This window comes from Macrosteles quadrilineatus, unplaced genomic scaffold (assembly GCF_028750875.1).
Source record: "Macrosteles quadrilineatus isolate MER2022 unplaced genomic scaffold, UCM_ALF_1.0 Scaffold_3__2_contigs__length_128488019, whole genome shotgun sequence".
Lineage (NCBI taxonomy): Eukaryota > Metazoa > Arthropoda > Insecta > Hemiptera > Cicadellidae > Macrosteles > Macrosteles quadrilineatus.
In genome coordinates this window covers 120434772-120462023 of record NW_026542596.1, presented here as the reverse complement: position 1 = coordinate 120462023, position 27252 = coordinate 120434772, and the positions used below count along the sequence as shown (strand labels likewise).

Genomic DNA, 27252 nt, shown 5'->3' with positions numbered 1-27252 from the left:
GGATGATTAATTATATTTAAATGAGATAGTTGCTGAAGAGATTTATCTTACGTACAAGTTTTAAAAAAATCTGCTGTTGTATGTCAATTTTTATTACAAATTTTTTGTTTGATTGAGAGTTGTAAGTATTTAGATTTAGAATTCTTATTTATTATTAGGCTATATATGTTATTACCCCCGCTGTAGTACAAACCTGCAGACCAAGCGAATTTCCATTTAAATACCTAGGCCTACTTGGCTGGATTTCTACTAAAATATGCCCTCAAAATTGTCAGATTTATTTCCTATTCAAATAACATTAATTTTGGTAAGTAGCCTACTTAGGTTTGCTGAAATAAAGAACGTAATGAGGAGTGTCTTTTATTGAAATCTTGATAGCTTAGTATGAAATAAACAAATTCGACAAAACAAAATACAGTAGTAAGTAAATTAGTCGTGGGTCTAGGTTTTACCATGAGACCTGCAGTAGGCCTAATAGCATATTTCCTATTGGAAAATCGCTAAAAGTAGGTGTAAATAGTGTAAATAAATCACCCTTTCATGAACTACCCTCATAATATAGGCTAAAGTTGGTATTCCCTATGGCTTTAGTCTGCAAGGTTGCCCTGTTTTATTGCTTATTGTATCTAACCTGCCTTATGATCTTTGACCACAATATCCATAGGCCAAAAACCATAAACCAATTTACATAAGGCAGGCCTGTAAAAAATACCTAGATTAAAAAGGAAATCAATGGAAATTATGAAATGATGGTTTACCATAAACCAATTTTCCTGATTCCTTAGACTGGTGAAAGATGCCTAGATTAAAAAGGAGATCGATAGACATGGTCAACGCCCTTCAACGTAGGAAAAGAAGACTGGAACGTGGGAAAACAATACTAGAAAGCTTAATAAATGAACTACGTGATAAGGCCAACAATAAAAATATCCAAGAGACAAGCTTATCTGAGTAAGTCAATTTTTTATTTGAAGCCATATCAGTTAATATAAAAATTATATTGATAAATGGATTAATATTTGCATTAGGCCTACTTTACTTTTTATATGTAGGCTATTTTTATTTTACTAGTGTCCCTGTTGCTCGAATTTGAGCAATTGTTAAGTATTACAGGCGTTATTTTAAAACGAATAACAGTCATAATTTCTGATGACTTTACAAGATTCGACTCAAAGATTATGGAAATACTCAAGATGTAAATAACAGATTGATATAATCAACATTTCTTGTAAATAAGATTTCCATAGTTTGCAAATCGGCACTCTCAATGATTAAGAAATACAGCACAGTATTAATTCAGTTTTCTTTTTAGTATATCAATTTATCCAGGCTCTCTCACTTTTTTCCATTGTAGCCATTGCAACGAACAATGGCTAGTTTTGAAATCTTCAGTCCAAAGGACGTCTTTTGGTTAAAACTACTAACAGTTCACGACATATACGACACAAACACGCACACGAACGAACATTACATTTAACGAATAATGCTGGTATTTACCCACATAGCACCAAATATTTATTTGATATCAAATAGCTATCAAATTTTTGACATTTGAATATCAAATTGATATTCACGAACATTCGTTTGATATCAAATAAACGTTCAATTTAGGTTCAAACGTCACTCAATTTTACATCAAATAAATATTCAAATTGAATATAAAATAAATATCAAATTTGACATTCATAAATTTATTGGTAAAATATAATAAAGAGAATATGATTGAATTTACATTCACATTTTAAATATGATGGTGATAAATATTGATATAACATTTTTGACATTCGAATATTAAATTAATATTCGCGAACATTCATTTGATATCAAATAAATGGTCAATTTAGGTTCAACCTCACTTAATTTGACATTAAATAAATATTAAATTGAATATCAAATAAATGTCTCATACATTTATTGGTAAAATATGTTAAGAAGAATTAGGTTGCATTTTTTTCACATTTCAAATTTCATGGCGATTAAAATAATATCAGTTCAGACTTCTTTACTGTTCTTACCTTGATTTGACTTATTATTCTGAAGTTATAGGTAGTTTGTTAAAGTTCTTGGGTGACCCAAAAATGTAAATATATATATATATATTTCTTATTTGACAAAACATTAACAAAAGTATCACAAAACATATTTGTTTAAAACAAAATTGCATTCAAGGAAAACATTTTAAAGAAAAAAGTTTGTTTGTATGATAAAATAAGTTTAATTAAAAATTATTTAAACACAAATATAAAAAAGATATGTACAATTTACAAAAAAAATAATTCTGGTCTTCTTCATCTCCCAAATGGCCTTCTTGAGTTTTCTATTGTTCCTGTAAAAGAGGTTCAACAGAGTTATTTTCTAAGACAGCTATAGATAAAATATAATATGTTAGACAAGGGGTCTCCAACCCTTTTTCCTCGGTGAGCACTTTTTTGTCTAAAAACGCCACCGATTTAGCGACTAACGTTAATTGTTCGCTACTCTATCGAATCACAACATCATCTACTATCGATGCGATTGTAGTTGTCGTTTGTCACAAGGTAAAGGCTTTTTGTGATACGGACGAAATGAGAGCATTCTATTATAAAATTAAAATGTCGTAACCTAACCAAATTAACCAAACTTGCTGATTGTGAAAAAATTGAATTAAGGTTTACTACGGACAAAATGAGAGCATTCTATTATAAAATTAAACTGTCATAAGCTAACCTAACTTGCTGATAATATAAAAAATATACAAGATAAAAATTGAATGAAGATTAGATTTAACAAGGTTAGGTTTCCAGCCATGGAGAAGGTAAAAAGTTTTTTTGAGCATACATCAATAGTATAGGATAAGAGTAAGTAAATAAGTTTGCCAAATTTTATCAAAATCTATCCATAAACAAATAAACTACATAGTTTCCTTTTTTAATAATCTAAAATATAGTTCTGTTCATAAAATAAAATTATAAATGCCTCTAATTCTAACGAAAGATGTGCAATTAAGAAGTAATCACATTCTAAGCTAAATCTTTGACAAAAAGTTCAATGATTTTTTAGTGAGAATAGGCTATAAAATTTGACACTTAAAATGTCAGCTAGTTTAAGATTTCAATTTGTAGTTCTGCCAATTAGGATCAATTAAAAATATATATATTTAAATTAATCTGCCGCTACTTGACTACTACTTATATTCCCCTAGGCCTATTGAGAAAAAATTAGCAAGTGAGAGACATTTACTATGTTCCTATTTAAATACGTTAACCTGCCAACTTGGAGACAGGGTATTGTACACAAATTTTGTTGAATGGGGAAGAGACAGTTAATTGCTCTTAATTATGGTATGAGCCGCGAGGTAAATAAATATCCCATGGCTGAGCCTGCATTCATTGACAAAGTTCTCTTTTTACACCTCAAGGAAATCAAGGTCAACAATGAAGGGTGTTGCTGGGATTGCAAAAGACAAATTTGGCACCGTCGAGACTGCAGTATAATATGCTCGTGAGTCTTGGCGAGATCACGGGAGATGATCACGATATAGCTGAGACCACCTGACCACACGTGTTTACGCAATCGTGGGAGAATATAATTGGTGTTTGCTATAAAAAATAATAATTTTCAAAAACGTATGCTGGCTTTCTGCTGGCTGGAATAAAACTGCACGAGGGCCGGATGTAGCCCACAGGCTGTAGGTTGGAGTCCCCTTCGTTAGGCATTTTTAAGACCTATTTTTTTACTATACCTGTACTTTATAATTAAATTTGTCGATAAGGCATTGAGTTCTTGACAATAAAGAAAAAAGAGATGGATAAAACCGCAGATTAAGTTTTGCTCATTTGCATAGCCTGTCACTGAAAATTCACAATTTGAAAAGAAAACATCACAGTAGTTAGATGTCGGCCTAATCTGTTAATTATAATAAAATTTAAGTTCTATATTAGGTAATTAGATAAGCAATCTTTTCTTTAACCTAAATTTTAAATAACACAATAAATTTACCTTGCATCAATCCTAAACTTTGCTGGGCGAAGCCAATTCTTGATTATAGTAGCAACAACATATATTTCCATTACACCACGATCCTAGTGTTCTTGCGTACCGGTTCTGCCTCTGTATAAAAGAGATTAGTATTAGCACTAGAATTTGTATATATTTTAATTTTCCTGATCAACACCCAGGATAGCCTACAACTAGGTACACATATTAAATTGTTAGTGAAATCTATTTTATATTTTGATGGCATTTGCTTCTTTTGAGTAGCCTTGTTAAAGCTAAATCTAAATCTGAAAATTGAAAATTTTGACCTAGGTAGTGGTAAAAGTAATCCTCAGTCACTTGAACGGACAAATATTGGGGTGAGCACTGACTGAAATGAGTGCAACGGTCGGATGTAGTTTGGTGTGTGTATAGGCCTATGTGTGCGTTTAAAAAAAATTCAACTAATACAGTTTTCTTTTACACAAGTTAGCACTGCCGGAATATTTATATAGTGTAAATCAAAGACTTCCTATATAAGTGGGTCACAAAAAAGAGAAACTCTCTTAACTGTGTGATGAACCTTAGGCTACGTTATTACCCAATAGGTACCTATCATGAATTAGGTTGTGTTTTGGTGGTAGAGCCTAACTTATCTACAGTTCCTAAGAGAACCTGCGATATATTATCGGACGGTATATATATCTGATTTGATATTAATATTGCAAAACTAATTCACCAAATCTGCAAATCATAACTCAATTTGATGTTTACATAGTGAAAAAACATAGGGAACGATGTATTGAATCGGATAATTATTGATATATAATGTTATTCATCCGATAATATATCGCAGGTTCTCTGCGTAACTGTACCCGTTATGGCAAAAAAGACATACACAGTCATGGCGAATCAAACAGAAAAATTGAAATAAAAACACCTAAGATTGAAACTTTATTTTAACTTATTTTAACTTTGAGAAAACCTAATTGAAATATATGTATGTCTACCTATTATTAATGTCTGATTGTAAATAAAAAAAAAACTTACGCAAGATAGCTGGCTTCAGATGCAGATTGCAAAAGAAAAATTTATTCCTCCTTCCCAGCCTACAGGCTGCTAGACAGCCACTTTGTCAATCGGGAGAATTGGTACCGTAGGCAAATTATTCACTGCTACCAAATAATAACTTCCACCAAAGCTGCAGAGTTATCAACTGAAACAATGGAGAGAAAACTACTTTTAGTTAAATTCATGCATACCTTTCTCTGGCCTAAATATGTATCAAGATTAGTTAGGCCTAATCATTGGTTGGTAAAGGAAGCAGACAACAACTAAAATACAAAAGAATAAGGACAATACAGGGGTAGACTTTCGTATCTGTTGTCAAAAACAACCGAATGAAAATATCGATCGTTATAGCCTATGTTCATTCAGTTGTTTTTGACAACAGATACGGAAGTGTACCCCAATTCAGTTTAAAAGGAAAATGGATTTCAAATAGGCTAGGCTATTTCTTTTATAATACCGGTAAATTGTAACCTGGTTGAGGTAGAATATGTTAGGCCTAGGCTAGCCTAAATTAAGTTAACTTATTCTTGATGGTGAATTTACATAAACTTAAGTTAGTGACTGACGTAAAATATAACCCACATAACTTAGTAATATTTCAAAATTAGCCTAACAAGGTATTACAACACAGTATGGTATTCCATTTGCCTTGTAAACCAGTAAGTTAGTCCTACTTACTAGCCTATATATTGAACACTATTTTCATCCGGAAGTTGCCCTTTGAAGCTAAATAAACTACTGGTTCAGTAAGAACTAAGCAAGCCGCCTAACTTAGTAGCTTACGCCTAGGCCTAATTAGTATGCAGAAAAATACTTCCTCTAAAACAGATTGCCTATTTTGAGGTTTCAGATTTATCTATTTATACTTAAGTTAAGGCATTAGGAATGATAAGTTGGCCAATTTAATTTGTACAGTAGCTTAACTTAGGTCTAGGTAAGGCCAAGGCCTAAAATACGTCTATGTTACTAGGTATAGTGACTTATACTTACATACTCCAAGGATCAAAACGTGAAAAGATGTTCGGTGTAGGTTATACCAATACCCAGTCACAAAAATAACAACTCTAAACTAACAGTGACACACACTAAACAAAATATCAGCACACTTTGAGGTTATGTCTTGTTCTTGAATCTTGATACTCTTGTTGCTTCCATAGTTTATTTTCACTACTTGTGTAGCCTACTCAACAAGTTAGTTGTCATAGGTACATTTTACATAAATCGTGTACTTTCCCTCATTCCCTCAAAATGGGCAATTTGTTGGTTAATAAATAAATAAATCCACACCGTGAGTAAACTGGCCACCACTGGTCGCGCGACGGATTTTGTAATTTGTTTTGTTTTGTTTGCTGAGTTAGGTTAGAATTAAGTTGGTGTTTTGTCTTCAGTCTTCCTCTCTTCCTTTCATACGAATGGGCCAAGTCAAGCTCAAACTAGATACTTAACATATTTTTAGAGTTATATTACACTTAAAAAAATTTAAATTTACGTTTGGTTTAATTTACTAGTAAAAATAAAATGATAAGGCCAATCGTTAAGAGTTTGACTTTTTTATTAATAAACAAAACTTTTAAAAAAGCTGTGTTTCCTATTCACTCTTCTTGAAATGTGTAGTAAGCCTAGATTCAGAAAAATATCAGATGTTCCAACAACTCCCCCCCCCCCACGAAAAGTCAAAATCCATCATCAATTAATTAAAAATTACAGTGTTCAGTGTTTCTTCCTATTATTAATTATTTTGAGATAATTGACCTCCGACCTCCATGTTACAAGTAGGCTGGGGACTAATTCTTTACTCTAAAAAATTTAAAAAGTTAAATCTAAAAATTTTTAAAACTAGTATATTTGGAAATTTTTAAAGAGAAAATCAAATTTTTAACATTAAGAATATTTAGGCTAGATAATATTCTAAATTTGATGTTATTTGACTTTGATATTTTGAAGATACAATAAATATTCAAAGTTTGACATTGTTTGACTTTGACATTTTGAACATTAAATGAATATCAAATAAATATCAAATTTTTGATTTGACATAGTTTGATATATTGAACGTTTATTTGATATCAAATAAATATTCTGTGCTATGTGGGTATAGATAGACAAAATTTTTGTAGGTTCACCGGCTGCGACGCGTGACATCCAAGCCACAACTAACTAGATCGTTCAAGTGGCCTATCTGACCTTTGTCCTTGGTATTGTGTTTATCCTTGTCGTATAGGATGCCTAATAAGATGTCTAATATAGGATTATATTTTGAAAACATCGGCTATCAATGCTCATCCCTAATAAGTACTCGTTCATCTATCCACTGTAATCAGTCCCTGATATGCTTAAGGAAATATTTAAGTGAAAATCCAATCAGGCAAATGGAAATTAGCTTATTCAGCAGTTTTGCTGCTGCAGGAGTAATTTTATTTTATGACTTGAATAATAATTGTACAGCCAGTTTACACATTTGCACACCTAAGGCCCGGTTCACACAAACGACAAACCTAGTAGACTAGGCTTAAGCCGGGTTTACACGATGCCAGTTGGCGAGACAATTGTCAGGAGACAACTGACTGGCTTGGAATTACTGGCTTCGTGTAATTGGCAAGCCAATTGGCCCGCCAACTGTCCCGAAATTCAGTTGTCTCCGGGAGTAGACTGAGGACAATGAGCTGGGCCCAGTGAGACCCCCACCCCTCGAAAACCCAGTTGTCGTGACAATTGGCACCGTGTAAACGGTGTAGAGGCCAATAGCACTGTCTTGTCTTTTAGCAGTAGTACCCTGGTTCACTGTAAAATGTCTGGGCAAGTGTTGGCCACGTGTGAACAGGTTCTCGTTCAACTTGCCTGGGCTACGACAATTCCAAAACCACGTGATGCCAATTGGCAAAGACAATTGTCTTGCCAACTGGCATTGTGTAAACCCGGCTTTAGACTAGGTAAGCACGACTGGGTAGCGGACCACAGGATCAAATGGAGCCGTTCACACGGGCCTAGGACGCCGAATAGCTAGTCGTGTTCGAGCTTGATGTCCCAAAACCTAGTCGGGCCCCGCTTCCCAGTCCGTCGTGGCAACTACCCAGTCGCCCCGGAGTAGCCTTATGGGAGCGTTCACACGAGCGATCGGGTAGTCGAGCTGCAGCTCACATTCTTACCTTTGTTCTCATTGTACACCATTGATGGAACCGAGTGGTTTTGATATCGATATTTTCTCCTAGTCCGTGGACATGTCGCTCGTGTGAACCGGTGTGATCCTGTGGTCCGCTACCCAGTCGTGCTTACCTAGTGCTTACCTAGTCTAAGCCTAGTCTGCTAGGTATGTCGTTTCGTGTGAACCGGGCCTAAATGTGTCTTTAAAAGTCCAATACAGTATGTGGGGGTTAGCGTAAGAACAAAAAAGCCTTATTGGAAGCAAAGTTGCGTGTTGTATGCAATGCAAGTATCTATGAATATAGATGGATAGAATACTGTTTATTGAATATGTTTGTGTTTATCAGATTTGGATTGTTTGTTGATCATTCAACATATTCAGTGCATTAGATCAATGAAGGTTTGAGAAAACAGTTAGATTCTAGAAATAATTTAAACTCCTTTTCATTATATGATGGTGAACCGATCTGTAGGCACTGTGATAGGTCAGAAGAGACAGCCGATCACCTACTCTTTGATCGTAACGAGCTCTCTGATGCTAGAATGATAACTCTTGGGAATCTGGCTAGAGGAAGATATCTTCCCGAGGATGAACTTAGTGGGAAGCTACAGGCATTCATTGGACGCCTTAACTTGTAAGGTCAACAAGAAAACAATTGTCTGGGGTGCGCAATAATTCGATTTCGGATGAAGTGCTTAAAGGTCTCGACCTGCCCCTGTAAGATAAGATAGGACTCCTTTTCATAAATATAAGTAAAGAGAATTAATTAAGTGAAATGAATAACATTTTTCTTGCACTATTGATTTTAAACCATGGGGCTCTGGCAGACGGCCATATTACAGTCATGTTACACAAACACTCAGAGGTTTTTTATAAAATTGGAGTATATTAACTTTTTTGTGAAACATTTTTTGAATCGGTCGTATGTGGAACTGAAAGCTACCAGCAGGATCTCTACAGCATTGTTTTTTGCTGGGTTGCGTCCGGTAGACTACGTAATAACTTTTTCCTACCACTGCAATTATTACGTAGTCATACCCGTAAACATAACGCAAAATAGCCCATTGCCGCTCTAGAGCGAGAATGGATCATTCCCAGCCACGGATCTGGAACGTTAGTTAAGAACCGGTAAGCAAATAACATAACCTTAAAAAGCAAACATAACCTAAATTAGATTTGATATACATCTCAAAAGTTAATCTGCGTGTTATTATATGGTAGTTTTAGTAGTAGGAAAAATCTTGTGTGTATTACGAGAACAAACAGTCATTGCCGCTTTCAAAATGTACAGCCATCTACAGTTTTCGAGTGGCAATGACGTACTTCAGGTTCTTAATACACAAATCCCTATTATGGCCGTATAGTAGTAGCGATTTCATCAGGTATCTATGGAATTTTGCCCAGTAATTTGGACCCAGGACAACTCTCCTTGACTCCCTTGAGCACAAGACCAAACTGAAACATGCATCCCCCAACAATACCAAGGAAAGGGAGATGTTAGTCTGGTGTTTCAATAATTGGGAGGAATAAAATATGTTTGTTTTTTAACTCGTTTATTTGTTAAGAATTATCAAGAGATTATGGCATTAACTTTTTTTAGTACCTTGGGCTAATTTCATAATAAAGTACAAACTAATATTATTAGTAAATCAGCTGATCGCCCAATGCAAATCTAATGGAAATTACAGGTTACAAGTTGTAACTTGTAACTTGTAGTTTATTATGAAATGGGCCCCTGGTCTAGTTCACAGCAGGGCCGCGTTAAGGGTCAGTGGAGCCCTACATTACATTACATTATTTGTCATGAGAGCCGAAGCCCCCTGACTGCATACCCGGTACCTGTCGTGAGACTTACCCGGGCCCCATGATGTAGGCCGAAGCTTACGCATCAACCTTTTGCACATCATGGGCGGATGACTTAAGGTCATCAGGCTCACCGGCTGCCGAAGCAGACCCTTCGGAAAGAGGGTTGCCCCTCAATCCTAACCAGGGTTTCCGGCTACTTGTTTAAGCGTCACTCCACCTGGGTTCCACTAGGTCGGGACCTAGAGGTCCATGGTAGAGCGCCCCGACGCATTTAGTGCAAGCAACACTCGGGACCTATCTAATCCCTGACAGGCAAGCCCGCCATCAATAGCCAGAAGGAAGGGGACCGTCAGCGTGCTGACGGGGGGAACCCCAACCTCCCATTTACACCACTACCCGATCGAGGCCTTACCCAGTTGCTGGGAAACCAGAGATAACCAGAGCGATAGATCCCCAGATACCCCCGGCGGGCTCGGACCCAGCACCCGATCTACTTCGTTTGCCCGTCAGACCCAACATCACTGCCAGGCCATCAGGGTTTCCCAAAAGGAGGCAGGTATAGAAGTGGGACCCACCCGGATGAACCTATCCACCAGAGGTGGCGACACCCTTGACTCAATTGAGGTTCCGGGAAAAACCCCCCACACTCAAGATAACCATACCGTCCGTGCTCAGAGACAGGGATTGGTTTGCATAAGTGCCTACAAACCGTTGCCCTCACACTGCGGAAAGTTACGTTGCCCTTGAGTGTCCCCGTGAGCTACGGGTACTTGCCCGTTTTCACCTCCAGGAAAGGTTACTTCCAAAGTCGAGGATTTGCCACACTGAATGCTGGTCGCACACAACAAGCAGGCCGAAGCCCAAAGAACCACAGACACAGGTAGGTTAGAGAATATGATGCACTTCCATCTCTCCTAGAGCTAAACACCCCTCCATCCTGGATAGAGGAATGTCACTGGGACCCAATGCCCAGTCGTCCATGTCTGTGGCCTACTTGAAATGCCGATACCAACACCGAGCATTTACCTCCCCTTTGGGGGCTAGGTATTTCACCTCCCAGGACGAGGCTACTTCCAAAGTCGAGGATATGCCTCACAAAATGTCAGTCGAACACAACAGGTAGGACGAGCCCGAAGAACTCAGTCACAACCACAAGCTACAGGCAGGTGAAAGATCTATGAACTTCATCAACACTAGCAGAGCTGAACACCCCACCACCCTGAATGGAGGGAATGTCACTGGGTACTCTCACTTTGGGTACAACCCAAAGAGGCTGGCTTGTCCAGTCGTCCATAGCTTGTGGCCTACCTGAAGTGCCGGTTCCAACACCGGGCAATTACCTCCCCTCTGGGGTATTTCACCTCCCAGGACGAGGCTACTTCCAAAGTCGAGGATATGCCTCACAAAATGTCAGTCGAACACAACAGGTAGGACGAGCCCGAAGAACTCAGTCACAACCACAAGCTACAGGCAGGTGAAAGATCTATGAACTTAATCAACACTAGCAGAGCTGAACACCCCACCACCCTGAATGGAGGGAATGTCACTGGGTACTCTCACTTTGGGTACAACCCAAAGAGGCTGGCTTGTCCAGTCGTCCATAGCTTGTGGCCTACCTGAAGTGCCGGTTCCAACACCGGGCAATTACCTCCCCTCTGGGAGAGCTAGGGTCCGCGTGGTCGCCAGGCCACGTACCCACGCAAGCGTGGGCCCCCTGCGGGTTCAGTGGAGCCCTGGGCAAACCCGCCCAGAGATCCCAGAGATCCTGGGCAGAGACCCGCCCAGTGATGTCACTGTCTCAGTGGAGCCCTGGGCAAACCCGTTCCTAAGTGCAAGTAGGAGATGGTTGGTGGGCGCCCCCAAACCTTCGGTGCCCCTGGGCATATGCCCAGTCTGCCCGTTTATAAAAGTGGGCCTGGTTCACACTCATACTATTAGTATAATTGTATTGGGAACAAGCTGGTCTAGAGGAAGAGCAGGGGACTTCGGTCTCTGAGGTCCTGGGTTCAAATCATACCAATCACCCATGGATTTGATCTAAGTGGTAACCTCTAGAAAAAAATTTGGTTAGAGCTTGGCAAAAAATATAATTGTATTATTTAAGTCCAAGGTTTAGCAGATTTATTGCCTTCAATTTGCCACAAAGGTTGCTCTTTGAGTAAGGTTTCTTTTCTGTATCATAAACCAATTTTCATGATTCCTCAGACTGGTGAAAGATGCCTAGAGATATAAAAGGAGATCAAAAGAATTGATTAGCAAAATACTACGTAAGAAACGAAGATTAGAACGTGGGAAAAAAAGGCTAGAAAGCCTAATAAATGAACTACGTGAAACGTTCAAAAATAAAAGTACAAAGGAGACCATCCTATCTGAGTAAGTCAATTTTCAATTACATAAGTAATAAGTCATCAGTTAAAATAATAATAACTCCGTTAATGAAAGGATCAAAATTCATATTACGTCACCCTCTTTGTTTATTATTTTTTAATATGTGTTCTGATAATTACCTGTTTTTTTTTTCATATTATATCTAACTTTTAACCTTAGATTTATTTGTGATACATACTAGTCGGGTCTAGGAATGAGCATCGATAGGTCAATACTGATAACATTGTCACAGATGTTTTTTGTCTGCTCTCTGTACTGCCTTAGCTAATTAATCTTTTAGTATACTCTACTAGCATTGATTAAATACACTCCCTTGCATTGGTTAGTCTATGCTGCTAGCTAGACGTTCTGGATTGGCAGTTTCTCTTTCACATGTGCAAGATGAAATATCAGTAATAATTTACAGTAGACTCCCTCTTACCGGACACCTTTTAACCGGACTACTCTCGGCAGAAATAACATCTCTTTAACCGGACAATTTTTATCAGCACATCGGTTCAACCGGACTAGATGACTCATTAAAAAAAAATTAGTGAAGAAATGAGAAAGTTATGGTCTACCGACAAGAAAGTACTTTAGAAATTATAATATATACCTATAGGTGTTAGACAGGTTTGGACAGACACATTGCGTTCTCACAATAAATGTTCAAAAATTGTGTTTGTTAAACAGTATATTAATGTATGTACATTTTGATGTACTTGACTCACCCAAGAAGGTGTTAACAGAACTCTTATTAAATCTCTAAAAAGTTACTTTTACTGTAAACACCTACTCCCCAGCCTTCGTAAAAATAAATAAAAAAATACTTAAAATAAAATACTATTTTTTCTCTAAACTAACCAAAATTTTAGACAATCTTGTGGGGAAGTATTAGCCTGGGATTAAAATAATTCCCAATATGTGAGGTCACAAAATATCTTTCTTTTATATCTCACTAGCTGTTGAGGACGTGAAATCGTTAGATGTTGTCATAAATTCAAAAACATTTAATTGTGCTGCACCCTGTTGGTAAACCTTTTACCTTTTTAATGCTATTTAATATCATAGAACTAACTTGTGTAGTTGAAACATCTGACAAAATTATTTTATTCCTTTTAAATGAATACTCAAAAGTTAAAATGGGAAACTCTAGAGCCACTAGGGCGGAGCCCAACAAAATATTTGAGATAAGAATGTGTCTATATGTTAATCAGGAATGTGAGCTATCATCTCACCATATTTCAGCCCAATCCGACCAGTATTTTTCACGTTTACTTGTCACAAACATCCATCCATACATCCAAACTTTCTCACTTATAATATTAGTAGGATTAATTTGTTGAGAATTAATGAGAAATTATGACACTCCGGTAATAACTTTTGCTTCAACCATGTCAGTACACAAACTATTAATATAATTTGTATTGAGAAACAAGCTGGTCTAGTGGTAAATAAAACAGAGGACTTTAAACAGTCTCTGAGGTCCTGGGTTCAAATCCTGTCCATCCATGAATTTGAGCTAAGTGGTAAACTCTGGAAAAAAATTGTGGGTTAGAGCTTGGCAAAAAAAGTATAATTGTATTATTAAAGTCCAAGGTTTACCTGATTTATTGCCTTCAACTTGCCTCAAATGCTCTTTGACTATGGTTTCTTTGCCATAAACCAATTATCCTGATTCCTCAGACTGGTGAAAGATGCCTAAACTTAAAAGGCAATCCAAAGACGTGCTCCTCGCCATAAAACGTAGGAAGAGAAGATTAGAACGTGGGAAAAAAATTCTAGAAAGCCTAATAAATGAACTACGTGAAAAGTTCAATAATAAAAGTATAAAGGATACCAGCGTATCAGAGTCAGAGTAAGTAAATTTTCGATTACATAAGTAATATCAGTTGATATAATAATTACATTGATGAAAGGATAATTATCATATTACTTCACCCTTTTTGTTTATTCACCCTGTTGGTAAACCTTATGACTTTTTAATGCTTATAATGCTTATTTTTAATTCATATAACTTTTTAATGCTATTTAGTATCATAGAACAAACTTGTGTAGTTAAAACAACTGAGAAAATTCTTTTATTCCTTTTAAATATGAATACTAATAAGGTTAATTTGGGAAACCATAGAGCCACTGGGGCTGAGCCGTAAAGGATTTTTGAGTTAAGAATGTGTCTATATAAGTTATTTGGGAATGTGAGCTATCATCTCAAAAATTTCAGCCCAATCCGACCAGTATTTTTCGCGTTTACTTGTCACAAACATCCATCCATCCATGCATCCATCCATCCATTCATCCATCCATACATCCATCCATCTATCCATCCATACATCCAAACCTTCTCACTTATAATATTAGTAGGATTAATTTGTTGAGAATTAATGAGAAATTATGAGAGTCATGTGAGTTAATTGACTTAGAATTGTAACAATTCAAAGGACGCTCCCAGTTTTTTATCAACTCAAATTATTTTGATTTAGTTTTAACCCTTTAGATTTAATTATAAATATCTTACATCCTCTAACAGGACAGATGCATGTAAATATACACATAGTGTGGGGCAAAAGTGAGAAGCCGGAAGACACATCTATCGCTTACTTCTAAACTTAAAAGAAACTTAAGAAAGAAACTTAAGAAACTTAAAAGACGGAAGAGGAAGATTTTAACGCCGGCTACCTCCTGACAGGGCATGGAGCCTTCAGAGAATTTCTGCATTCTAGAGGAAATTTTGTGGGTATCAAGTGTAGCCTGTTATGCAGCAAGTGCAGAGAGTTGGACACACTTGAGCACGCAGGCATTAGATGTCCCCCGGAATGGGAAGAAGAAAGAAGGAATCTGTATGAGGCACTGTACGGTATCACACAACCAATCACCCTGGACAGTTGTTTAGAACATCCGACCACTGACCACCTGGGAAACCTTAGGTATAGTTTAGGGGACAATCCATGATAAGGGTCAGTAGGAAGAGGAGGAGGAGTCAACGTAACCCCACTCCAAACACTGGACTTGACAACCCGATCAAGACTTAATACCCCAATATGACCAAATTCAGATTAACTTGTCACATAAAACATTTGTACATAGCAAAGCTATTAAACTGATGACACTGTCAATTCCATCTTCAAATCATCTGTGATTCTAACTTTTACCTGTATTTAAACATTCTAGAAGTCCTCACTTTTCTAAAGTCAAATTATTTTCACTCTGCAACCACCCTCTCGTATCTGCTTCGCAATAACTTCAATCTGAGAATTCCAGCCCATTCAACCACTTTCTTTGAAAGACTTCTAACTTACAATGCCATCAAACTGTTTAATGCTCTCCCTCTTCAAATCAGATCCACATCAGATCAGGGATGCTTCATAAGGCACTTGAAGTCATTTCTCACGGGTAAAGGCTGAAATCCTCAGTGTCCGTCATGAATTTTAATGTATATTACAAGTTAGTTAATAGTTAGTTAAAGTAAATTTGACTTGGCTAATGCATGTAGGCCTACATTGTTGATCTAGCTAAATAAATGAGTTATTGAGTTATCTTAACCTAAAAATGCAATTACAGAAAATGTTTGTTCAATTTAAAACTACTAAAAATGCAATTACAGAAAATGTTTGTTCAATTTAAAACTACTAAAAAAATAATTTTTAGAGTACGTATTCTTAAAGGATTTGGCTTATGTTTGCAGGTAGATTATTAAAAAACTTCAGCTGGCACCTTTTTCTTAAATTGTTAAGTTATGTATTAATTAGGTATTGACAATTTTCTTTGTCCCTTGTCTATAAATGCTGCTGTCCAAAAAAGAGATTAAAATTCTTCTGAATGAACACTGAACAGCAAGCAAGAAAATGGAGAGAGGGAAGGCCCAATAGTCCTTAACCGACCATCACCAGTGATTGCAGTACTCAGCACTCCCTCTCTCCCGGCATTATTAATACCGGTTCAAAACGGATATGAGAATATTGTACATTATAGTATAAGGCTAGGACAAGTAAGGTTAGGTTAGGAATTATCAAAGTTTTATACTTGGTATAATGAAGCATTAGGAATTATCAACAACTGCTGATAGAGCACAGGAGCTAAGAAGAAAGGAATGAATCGGAAGACTCGTTTATTTACTATTTATTTATGTTTATTTCTAGTTCTTAAAGTATATCCTATACTCTAATATGAGCAATGTTTGATTTTATGTATGATTGCTTGCTTGACAAAAAGCTCGAAAACGGTTTTGACGATTTTCTTCAAATGTTGAAAATATTTTATTTCTGGCCTAAAAACAAGTTTACTGCAGTTGGAGCTGCCAACAAAAATCTAATTTCGTAGAAAAATGAAACTATAAGTCACATTTTTTTAACATTAGTATTATGGGTTGCTAAGTAACCTTGTTGGATGAATTAAATAACAAGGAAAAATGAAACAAAAGACTTGTAAGTTGTAACATGTGTTCATAATAAGCCATCTAACCACAGTATACTAGCAAATTACAAAATACATTACAAAAGGAAAAACATCACTGGTTACTATTGAGCAAAGATTATACTGAAGATTACTCGTTACATTGTAGTAAAGGCTAGCGGTGTGGAGTGTGGATCTGTTAATGATGATTAGATTAAGGTATCTGCAATCCTAAAGTAATATGGGAAGGGAAGGAAACAGGTCCACGACGTAGGAAGTGGTAAAGGAAGTAGTAAAGGCAAGCAGTCGGGAGCTTGGGAACTGTTTATGACGATTAAATTAAGATATCTGCAATCCTAAAATGCTATGGGAAGGGAGGAAAACAGGTCCGTGACGTAGAAAGTGGGGAAAGAAGTAGTAAAGAAGAACAGTCCGGAGTGTGGGAACTGTTTATGACGATTAGATTAAGGTATCTGCAATCCTAAAATGCTATGGGAAGGGAAGAAAACAGGTCCGCGCCCTAGGAAGTGGTAAAAAAAGTAGTCACAGCGAGCTGTCCAGAGTGTGGTAACTGTTTATGACGATTAGATTAAGGTATCTGCAATCCTAAAATGCTATATGAGAAGGGAGGGAAACAGGTCCGCGACCAGGAAGTGGTAAAGGAAGTAGTCAAGGCGAGTAGTCTGGAGTGTGGGAACTGTTTATGACGATTAGATTAAGGTATCTGCAATCCTAAAATGCTATGGGAAGGGAAGGAAACAGGTCCGCGCCCTAGGAAGTGGTAGAGGAAGTAGTCACGGCGAGCTGTCCAGAGTGAGGGAACTGTTTATTACGATTAGATTAGGATATCTGTAATCCTAAAATGCTATGGGTAGGGAGGGAAACAGGTCCACGACGTAGAAAGTGGTGAAGGAAGTAGTCAAGGCGAGTAGTCCGGAGTGTGGTAACTGTTTATGACGATTAGATTAAGGTATCTGCAATCCTAAAATGCTATATGGGAAGGGAGGGAAACAGGTCCGCGATAGAGGAAGTGGTAAAGGAAGTAGTAAGGCGAGCAGTCCGGATTGCAGGAAATGATTATGACGATTATATTAAGTTGTCTGCTATATTAAAGTGCAATGGAAAGGGGAAGAAAGCAGGTCCACGACGTAGGAAGTAGTGAAAGAAGTGAAAAAGGCGAGTAGTCCAGAGTGTGGGAACTGTTTATGGTGATAAGATTAAGGTATCTGCAATCTTAAAATGCAATGGGGACGGAGGGAAACAGGCCCACGATGTAGAAAGTGGTGAAGGAAGTAGTAAAGGCTAGTAGTCCGGAGTGTGGTAACTGTTTATGATGATAAGATTAAGGTATCTGCAATCCTAAAATGCTATTGGAAGGGAGGGAATAGGGTCCGTGGCGTAGGAAGTGGTGAAGGAAGTAGTAAAGGCGAACTATCCGGAGTGCGAGAACTGTTTATCACGATTGGATTAAGGTATCTCAGGTATCTGCAATCCTAAAATGCTATGGGAAGAGAATGAAACAGGCCCACAACGTAGGAAGTGGTGAAGGAAGTAGTAAAGGCAAGCAGTCTGGAGTGTGGGAACTGTTTATGACGATTAGATTAAGGAAAGACTATCTGAAATCCTAAAATGCTATGGGAAGGGAGGGAATCGGGTCCGTGTCGTAGGAAGTTTGAAGGAAGCAGTCAAGGCGAGCTATCTGGAGTGTGGGAACTGTTTATGACGATTAGATTAAAGTATCTGCAATCTTAAAATGCAATGGAAAGGGAGGGAAACAGGTCCACGACGTAGGAAGTGGGGGAAAAAGTAGTAAAGGCAAGCAGTCTGGAGTGCGGAACTGTTTATGACGATTAGATTATGGTATCTGCAATCCTAAAATGCTATGGGAAGGGAAGGAAACAGGCCCACGACGTAGAAAGTGGTGAAGGCTGGCATCACAGAGTGGGGGGACCGTTTGTGGCAGTTAGATTAATGTATCTGTAATACTTAAATTTAAATACTATGAGAAGTGAAGGAAACAGGTACATGACGTAGGAAATGGTGGAGGAAGTTATAAGGCTAGCAGTGCAGAGTTTGGGAACTGTCTGTGGCAATTAGATTAATGTATCTGCAATCCTAAATTGCTATGGGAAGGGAGGGAAACAGGTCAAAGGCGTAGGGAGTGGTGAAGAAAGTAGTAAAGGCGAGCATTGTGGAGTTTGGGAATGGATTAATGTATCTGTAATACTAAGACTGCTTTCAGAGTAAACTAACGATTTTCCCCGAGCAAAGCTCGGTCCCCAGGTACTTAATATTTAAGTGGCTATGCCGTTGGGAAATAAATAAAATAAAGAACGAATGAGGAAAAGAAAAAGGATTTAGGAATGGAATTAAAAGGAGAGGAAGGAGCGTGACAAGGAATGACAGGAGTGAATGATAGATGAAATTGAAGAAAAATAGAGAATTTAATGAGTTATATCATAGATAAAATATAGTTCCGTTTTATCTATGGTTATATCATGATTTTTTTTTAACATTTAACTGATAAAAATACGATATTGAAAGCCGATATTACAAGATTTTTAATAGTACAACATTACAGGATTCCAATATTGCATAGTCTAGGTCATAAAGAAATTGAATGCCAGAAACGGCGCGAGCCCTGAGGGCTTAGGTCACACGTTGACCTGACCTGAAGTAATGTGACAAACAATCCCAGGTCTGTGTCCAACAGAGGAGAGGGGGTTTTTTAGTGAGTAGTCTGACAAGCTCAGGAGTCTCACACTACAGGCTGGCTACCTGTGTGCGTAAAAGCATTTTACCTCCTCTCCCTAAAAAAAAAAATTTCATACTGTTAAAAATATTAAACGAAAATAATATCGATAAGGAATATCGTCGTAATTGCGATCTCCTTTAGCATAGCATCTGTGCAAGAGGAGATTTATAATCAATGCCTGTAGTATCTAGACATTCGGGCCAGTGACGTTATTCTGTTTGTGTATTTATCACGCCTACCGTTTCTGTTGTAAAGCCCCGTTCACACGGGGCGAGTTTACAAGCTACACGCCGGCTTTTTTACACGCAGCTAGTAAAATAGCTCAGTGTGAACGACGTACTCGCTCAAAAGCTGCTTGTAAAAAAGCTCTGGAAAAAGTTGATGCTGCCGCTACTTAAAGCCCCGTTCACACGGGGCGAGTTTACAAGCTATTCGCCAGCGTGTAAGAAGCCGGCGAGTTGGCAAGTGTGCTTGTATTCGTTCACACGGAGCTTGTCCACTCGCCAAATCGCAGACGTGTAGAAAGACGCCGGCGAGTGCGCTTGTAGTCTTTCACACTGTTGAATATTGCAACCCAACTCATCTAGTCTGGATTAGTGATGGACCATCATATGTTTTTACATTGTACATATGAAGTTGTTTACAAAATATAATTCAGTGTTGTGTTGTGATTGTAAGAAAATAAAAGAGTTTACAACAAACTTTCTTTCATTAACTTTAGTTGGTAAAATATAATTCAGTGTTGTGTTGTGATTGTAAGAAAATAAAAGAGTTTACAACAAACTTTCTTTCATTAACTTTAATTTCACCAACAAAGGTTATGGGCCATTTGGGATATTAAAATAATCATTTTACAGTATTCTGTGCTTAAAAATAAGTAAAATGAGTTTTGGCTATAGAATTGAACCTTTGAAACGAAATAATTATGACACTTGGAAAATTCAAGCTGAAGCTATACTAATCCAACAAAACCTAATGGAATATGTATCTGGGGAGAACAAATGTCCTGAGGATGAAGTTGGTAAGAATGCCTGGATAGTTAAAGATCTTAAAGCAAAATCAGAACTAATATTGATCATTTCACCTAGTGAATTGAAATTAGTAAAAAACTGCAAAACTTCCAAAGAAGTATGGGATTGCCTGCAGAACAATTACCAAAGTTCTGGTCCTGCAAGGAAAGCCACATTATTAAATCAGTTAATAGTTCATAAAATGAAAGATGGAGAAGATGCTAGGGATCATGTCAACAAATTTATGGAGATTGTTGACAAACTTCAAGAAATGGACATAATTATCAATTCAGACTTACTTAGCATTATGCTACTTTACAGCTTATCATCATCATTTAAAAATTTCCGGGTAGCAATTGAGTCTAGAGACACTTTACCTTCTCCTAATGATTTAAAAATAAAAGTAATTGAGGAGAGTGAAGCTAGGTCAAAAGACACTTGTACAAATAATGAAGATACATTGTATTGCAAAACAAAGCAGTTCAACTCCAAGAAAGGTATTCACAACACTTATAGTCATAAGAAACAAGATGATAACAACACTACAAAAGTAGGTTTCAAAGTTAAATGTTTCAGATGTGGAAAAATCGGACACAAAGCCAACAACTGTAGATCCAAACAAATGGGAAATAGTTTTAAAGCAGAGGCTGAATGTTTCTCTTCAAATTTGAACATTTTAGGTTCTACTTCATCTGATTGGTGTATTGATAGTGGATGTACATCGCACATGTGTGGAGAGAAATCACAGTTCAGAGATATCAAAAATTCAAACGGAATTTTGAAACTTGCTTCTAAAGGAAAGACATCTGACGTTTCTGGAACAGGAACGGTTTCACTGGAATTAAAAAATTCTGAAATCATACATTTGAATAACACTCTGTTTGTACCAGACTTGGCAACAAATCTAATGAGTGTCAGTAAAATAACAGACAAAGGATTTAAAGTGATTTTTGAAAAAGAGAAAGCTGTCGTCCAAAACCAAAGAGGAAATGTAATTGTGGCAGCTGAACGTCAGGGTGGTCTTTATTATGCCAAAAGTACAAAATCTGTAATGGTAAATGAAAAATCAAACTATACAAAAGAACCTGAGATCATAGATTGGCATAAGAAGTTAGGTCATCTAAACGAGGTTGACTTAAAAACAGCTTTAAAAAATGAATCTTTGAATGGATTAACCTTCAACATGAAAGACAAAATTGGAGAATGTGAAACGTGTATTAAAGGAAAATTGACACAAACACCATTTCAATCAAGAAAGATTGCAAATAATGTAGGCTTGTTAGAAGTCATACATTCTGACATTGTAGGTCCTATGAAAGTAACTACACCTGGAGGAAATAAGTATTTTGGAACATTCATTGATGAACATTCAAGATACTGCTATGTATATTTTTTGAAAAGTAAAGATGAAATTTTTGAACGTTTCAAAGAATATAAATATGAGGTGATAAATCAAACAGGAAATAAAATCAAGTTTCTGCAAACAGATAACGGCAAAGAATATTGTAATGGTGAATTTGACAAGTTCTTGAAAGAAAGTGGTATAAGGCGAAGACTAACAGTTCCATACACGCCGCAACAAAATGGTTTGGCTGAAAGAAAAAATAGAACATTATTGGATATGGCAAGATGTTTACTGATAGAATCAAATCTACCAGGATGTATGTGGGCTGAAGCTATTAACACATCTAACTATATAAGAAATCGATGCCCTTCAAAAGCTACTGAACACTTAACGCCATATGAAAAATGGACTGGAAGAAAGCCTTCAGCAAGACACTTGAAAGTATTTGGATCAAAAGTATTTGTATTAAACAAAGCTTCAAGAAAAGGAAAATTTTATCCAAAAGCGGAGCAAGGAATATTTGTGGGGTATGCAAGCAATTCAAAAACATACAGAATTTGGATGCCACAACAAAAGCAGGTAAAAATTGCAAGAGATGTAAAAGTTCTTTCAAAAATGTATTATGAAAGAAATGAAGATGTAAATGATTACAATCTTCTTGAGCAAAATAAAATAAAAGAAAGTGATAAAAAAAGATCAAGATTTTTGCATTATTCCGATCAAACAGAGCGAAAATAATAATGACCAGTCTGATTTTGACACTATATTTGAAGAAGAAAATGACAGTGAAATGGAAAATGATATTATTTTTGAAGATGCTATTGAAAATCAAGCTGATGATTCACCAAGCTCAAATGATATTGAAAATCAACCTGATGACTCACTAAGCTCAAATGAACATTTAGACACTGATGAAATAAGGGTATCACAGAAAAGGCAAAGAAAACCTCCTCTTTGGACAAAAGATTATCAAATGTCAGCTACCTGCAATGAAGATTCAAATTTAGAATCTTCAGAGGAATGGAATGAAGCAATAAAAGAGGAAATAAAAGCTCATTTAAAAAATGAAACTTGGGTGCTCGAGGATAGAAACAAAGAAATTAATGTAATTGGTTGTAAAATGGTATTAAAGAAGAAACTTAAACCAAATGGAGAGCTAGAAAGAAGAAAAGCACGATTAGTAGCAAAAGGATTTGCACAAAAACCAGGCATTGACTACGATGAAACTTTTGCTCCCGTAGCAAAGTTAAGTTCAATAAGACTTATGCTTGGACTTGCTGTTGAAGATGATCTAAGTATTGATCAAATGGACGTTTCAACTGCTTTTCTAAATGGAGAAATAAAAGAAAAAGTTTACATGGAACTTCCTAACAACTTTGAGAGATACCTCCAAGAAATAATGGTGGATGAGAGTGAAAATGAAGATAAAAAAACTATTTAACAAAACAAAGAAAATGATTACTGACTTAAAAAATGCTCAAAACAAAAAGGTTTGTCTACTAAAAAAGGCAGTTTATGGTTTAAAGCAATCAGGAAGACAGTGGTATATGAAGCTTGATGAAAAACTAAAGGAACTGAAATTCATACCATCTCAAGCTGATCCTTGTATATACATTTCAACAGTAGGTGGATGCAAATCAATAATCTCTGTATATGTAGATGACATTTTAATTGCTACAAAGAACCAAAAGTACCGCAATTACATCAAAGCCCAGCTCATGAAAACTTTTGAAATGAGAGATTTAGGTGAACTAAGCTATTGTCTGGGGGTAGAGTTCACAAGAAAGAATGGAAGGATATCAATGTCACAAACGAAATACATAAATGAAGTCCTGAAAAAATTCAATATGACTGACTGCAAACCAGCTGTAACTCCACTAACACCAGGTCTAAAATTGGTTAAAGGACATGAAAAAAATTGTAACTACCCATACCAAAATTTAATCGGTTCATTGATGTATTTGTCAATAGCCACAAGACCTGAATAACCCATGCTGTGAGTTACCTGAGCCAATATAACTCTTGTTTTGGAAAAGAACACTGGATTGCTGCAAAGAGGGTTCTCAGATATTTGCAAGGCTCAAAGAACTTGTGTCTTGAATTTTTCAAAACAGGAAAGCCATTAATTGGAGCAGCAGATGCAGATTGGGCATGCAGTGAAGACAGGAGATCATACACCGGTTACTGTTTTAAATTTGGCGGGGCTGTAATCTCCTGGGAATCAAAAAAGCAAAGGACTGTAGCTCTGTCTACGAGTGAAGCAGAATACATGTCATTGACTGAAGCAGCAAAAGAAGCCATTCATCTAAAACAATTAATTAATGATATTGGAAGACCTCAAGAAGTCATTGAAATATTTTGTGATAACCAATCAGCTATTACAATGGCTAAAAACTCCATTATAGGAAGTAAATCTAAACATATCAGTATCAGAGAACATTTTATACGGGAAAAAGTACAAAATGGAGAAATAAAATTGAATTACCAACCCACAGAATACATGGTTGCTGATATTTTTACTAAAGGACTAAGCGAACCAAAACATCACAAATTTCAAAAGTGCCAAGGACTTTTACCTAGCTAAGTTTGGTGAGGGGGGATGTTGAATATTGCAACCCAACTCATCTAGTCTGGATTAGTGATGGACCATCATATGTTTTTACATTGTACATATGAAGTTGTTTACAAAATATAATTCAGTGTTGTGTTGTGATTGTAAGAAAATAAAAGAGTTTACAACAAACTGTCTTTCATTAACTTTAATTTCACCAACACACACGATGCTTTTTCCACTCGCTCAGTAGCTGGCTTGAACCAAATCCTCCAACATCTTTGAGTAACACGCGCACAAGCACAAGCAACTGTGTTCACACTGGCTACTTTACACGCTTACTCGCTCAAAAGCTGGCGAGTTGGCGTGTAAAGTAGCGGCAGCGTCAACTTTTTCCAGAGCTTTTTTACAAGCAGCTTTTGAGCGAGTACGTCGTTCACACTGAGCTATTTTACTAGCTGCGTGTAAAAAAGCCGGCGTGTAACTTGTAAACTCGCCCCGTGTGAACGAGGCTTTAACATCCGTTCCATGCCGTTACCTTACCTGTCGCCTGCATAGAGATGCATGGATAATGGGAAGAAGATTATAATCCATGATTCATGTTTATGGCCCGTCTGTCGTCTGTCTCGTCACTCAGTCCGCTCCGCAGTCGTTTCCGTCGTTGTCCGTCCGTCTGCGTCGGTTCTTTTCTATCTGTTTGCATCTTCTTCTTCTTATCTTGTGTTGTGTTTACTGTTTAGTGTGTCAAGTCAAATAGGTTATGCATGCGACTTCACTTTCAGACTTAAAACGATTTTGTGAAGTGTGTATTTATTTGAATTAAAATAAAATAACAGGTAAACTACGAAAATCATAATAGTAGTTAGTTATTCTGTTTTTTCTTGCAGTCGCAGTCCAGGCATTTCTGATTCTGAAAGCTCCGAGAGTATGGGCTTTGAAGTAGCATATGACCCAGAAGAAAACATAAAAATTGTTCAAGCCATAAAAAACTATCCTGTCATTTATGATCTAAAACAATATCCTCCAATTGAATTTAAAAGAGCATCTGATGCAGCGTGGACACTTGTAGCTCAAGAATTGCGCATATCAGGTTGGTTTTTTTAATTAGGCCTAATTATGATTGCCTAGTTTTACTTTGGCCTTCTCATTTGGCTACTGAGTACTGATTGATATTCTAATTGCTCAACTAGCAACAACAACAATACAAGGGATTTGTACACAAGTTACCTCTGATTATTTAGACAATGAACATTGAAATTTTGTGTTCTGCTCCACTAACAATATCAATTCATGTAAATGTCCATGATAATAAATGATTTGATTTGATTTTAAATGGTTCAAGCATTCACTAAACTTAGGCCTTACTTATAAATTAATTTAACCCTAGGAGTGGCGAGACCGATTTTCAGTATGTGCTTTGTGGAGTGGCACGCTCATTTTGGTGAATTTGTAAGGGAGTTCTTCAAAAATCTGTATAAAATTAGTGTGTAGAGATAAACTATTGAACCGTATATTCATTTTGTTCGTAATAGTCAGTAGAATTCAAAAATGGTAATACAAACCAATTTTAGAAAGGTAGGCTAGATTTTTAGAAAAAAGAAAAAAAAGAAAATTTATAAATTTTTTAAATTTTATTTCAAAAGCAAACACGTGTCACATGTAACGTAATTTTTTATTGCACAATTCAAAATATGCATTTGTTCAGAATCTATTCCTCTACATAGACATATCATAATATACACAAAAGAATTATTTTTATAGATTTACTAGCAAAAAATTGGAAAACGTCAATTTCTTCAAGTACACGTTGATAGATCCACAAATGCCCTCTACTAATAAATCAATATGATAAAACCATAAATTTTTTGAAGCCAATAATATCATTCTATATAAGAATAACTAACTTAAATAAGATAAGTAATAGAATATTTGGTTTTCACAAAAGCAAAAATGTAAACAAAACAGCTGATCAGCTGTTATAGCCCACAAAACTTCACTAACTTTTTATCATATTTTGGATCACACATGTATAAATATTCATGCAAAATAATGCATAAATATTTCGCCTAATGCAAAATAATAAACTAAAACGAACATTACACTGTAAAATTAGTGATAAAACCCACACTTCGTCTTTGTTATCGGACAAAAACTCACGACAACGCCGCCATTTTAGGTTAGACGATGACAAGTGTTCTGTTCCTTTAGCTTTGAAAAATCAAAAGCTTCTATTTGTGTGACCAGCCTAACAACATTGAATTCTACTGTCCTTCGTCTACAAGAGCGTATATAAAACAACGTTTTTGTACTTGTGATTTAGAAATCGACATTTTATGTCGATCCGCCACATGAACAATACGTAAAAATAGGCTATTTAGAAAAATTGTTCATCAGCTGTTGGAATGTATTATGACGTTATACTTTATACAGAATAGAAGATTTCTTCATGCTTGTTGCAGTGGTACCACTTGCTTTTGTCAGAGACAAAAATTACGTCTGCTATTTATTTTTGAAATGACTTATCATTTACGATCGCGCAACAAAACATGGCGTTCGCGAGTTCGCGCGTATTTTTCGTTTAAATGTAACTCATTATAAGATAGATATATTTATGTTATAAGGTTCATTCTTATAATAAAATGAAACTTCGGAATCTTATCTTTCCATTGGTATAAGAGTTATGACATTTCACCGACTTTAAATGTGCCTAACATGCAACTGAAAAAAACGTTACAAAAATCGAGATATTCTGTCGCCCGCCACTCCAGCTGCACATTTTGAAATCGACATTTTCTGTCAATCTGCCACTCCTAGGGTTAAGTAGGCCTACTTTGGAAATTAGACAAGGGAAGGTTTTGG

At 36.5% G+C, this 27252-nt stretch overlaps 1 protein-coding gene and 1 long non-coding RNA gene across 4 annotated transcripts in view; one reads left to right on the top strand and one right to left on the bottom strand.

The window, feature by feature from the left end:
• LOC128990233 (uncharacterized) overlaps positions 1–27252 on the top strand; it is a 38067-nt gene that overhangs the window by 5195 nt on the left and 5620 nt on the right. For all 3 annotated transcript variants that reach the window (XM_054412534.1, XM_054412533.1, XM_054412535.1), the window contains 2 exons: positions 786–951; positions 25281–25483. In XM_054412534.1, coding sequence (XP_054268509.1) covers positions 797–951; positions 25281–25483 — 358 coding nt within the window. In that variant the 5' untranslated portion in view covers positions 786–796. The remainder of the gene's footprint in view (positions 1–785; positions 952–25280; positions 25484–27252) is intronic.
• LOC128990234 (uncharacterized) lies at positions 2174–6119 on the bottom strand. The gene is made up of 4 exons (XR_008490506.1): positions 6016–6119; positions 5005–5170; positions 3979–4089; positions 2174–2326 (listed from the first exon to the last, which is right to left on the bottom strand). It is a non-coding gene; the product is annotated as an uncharacterized LOC128990234 (long non-coding RNA).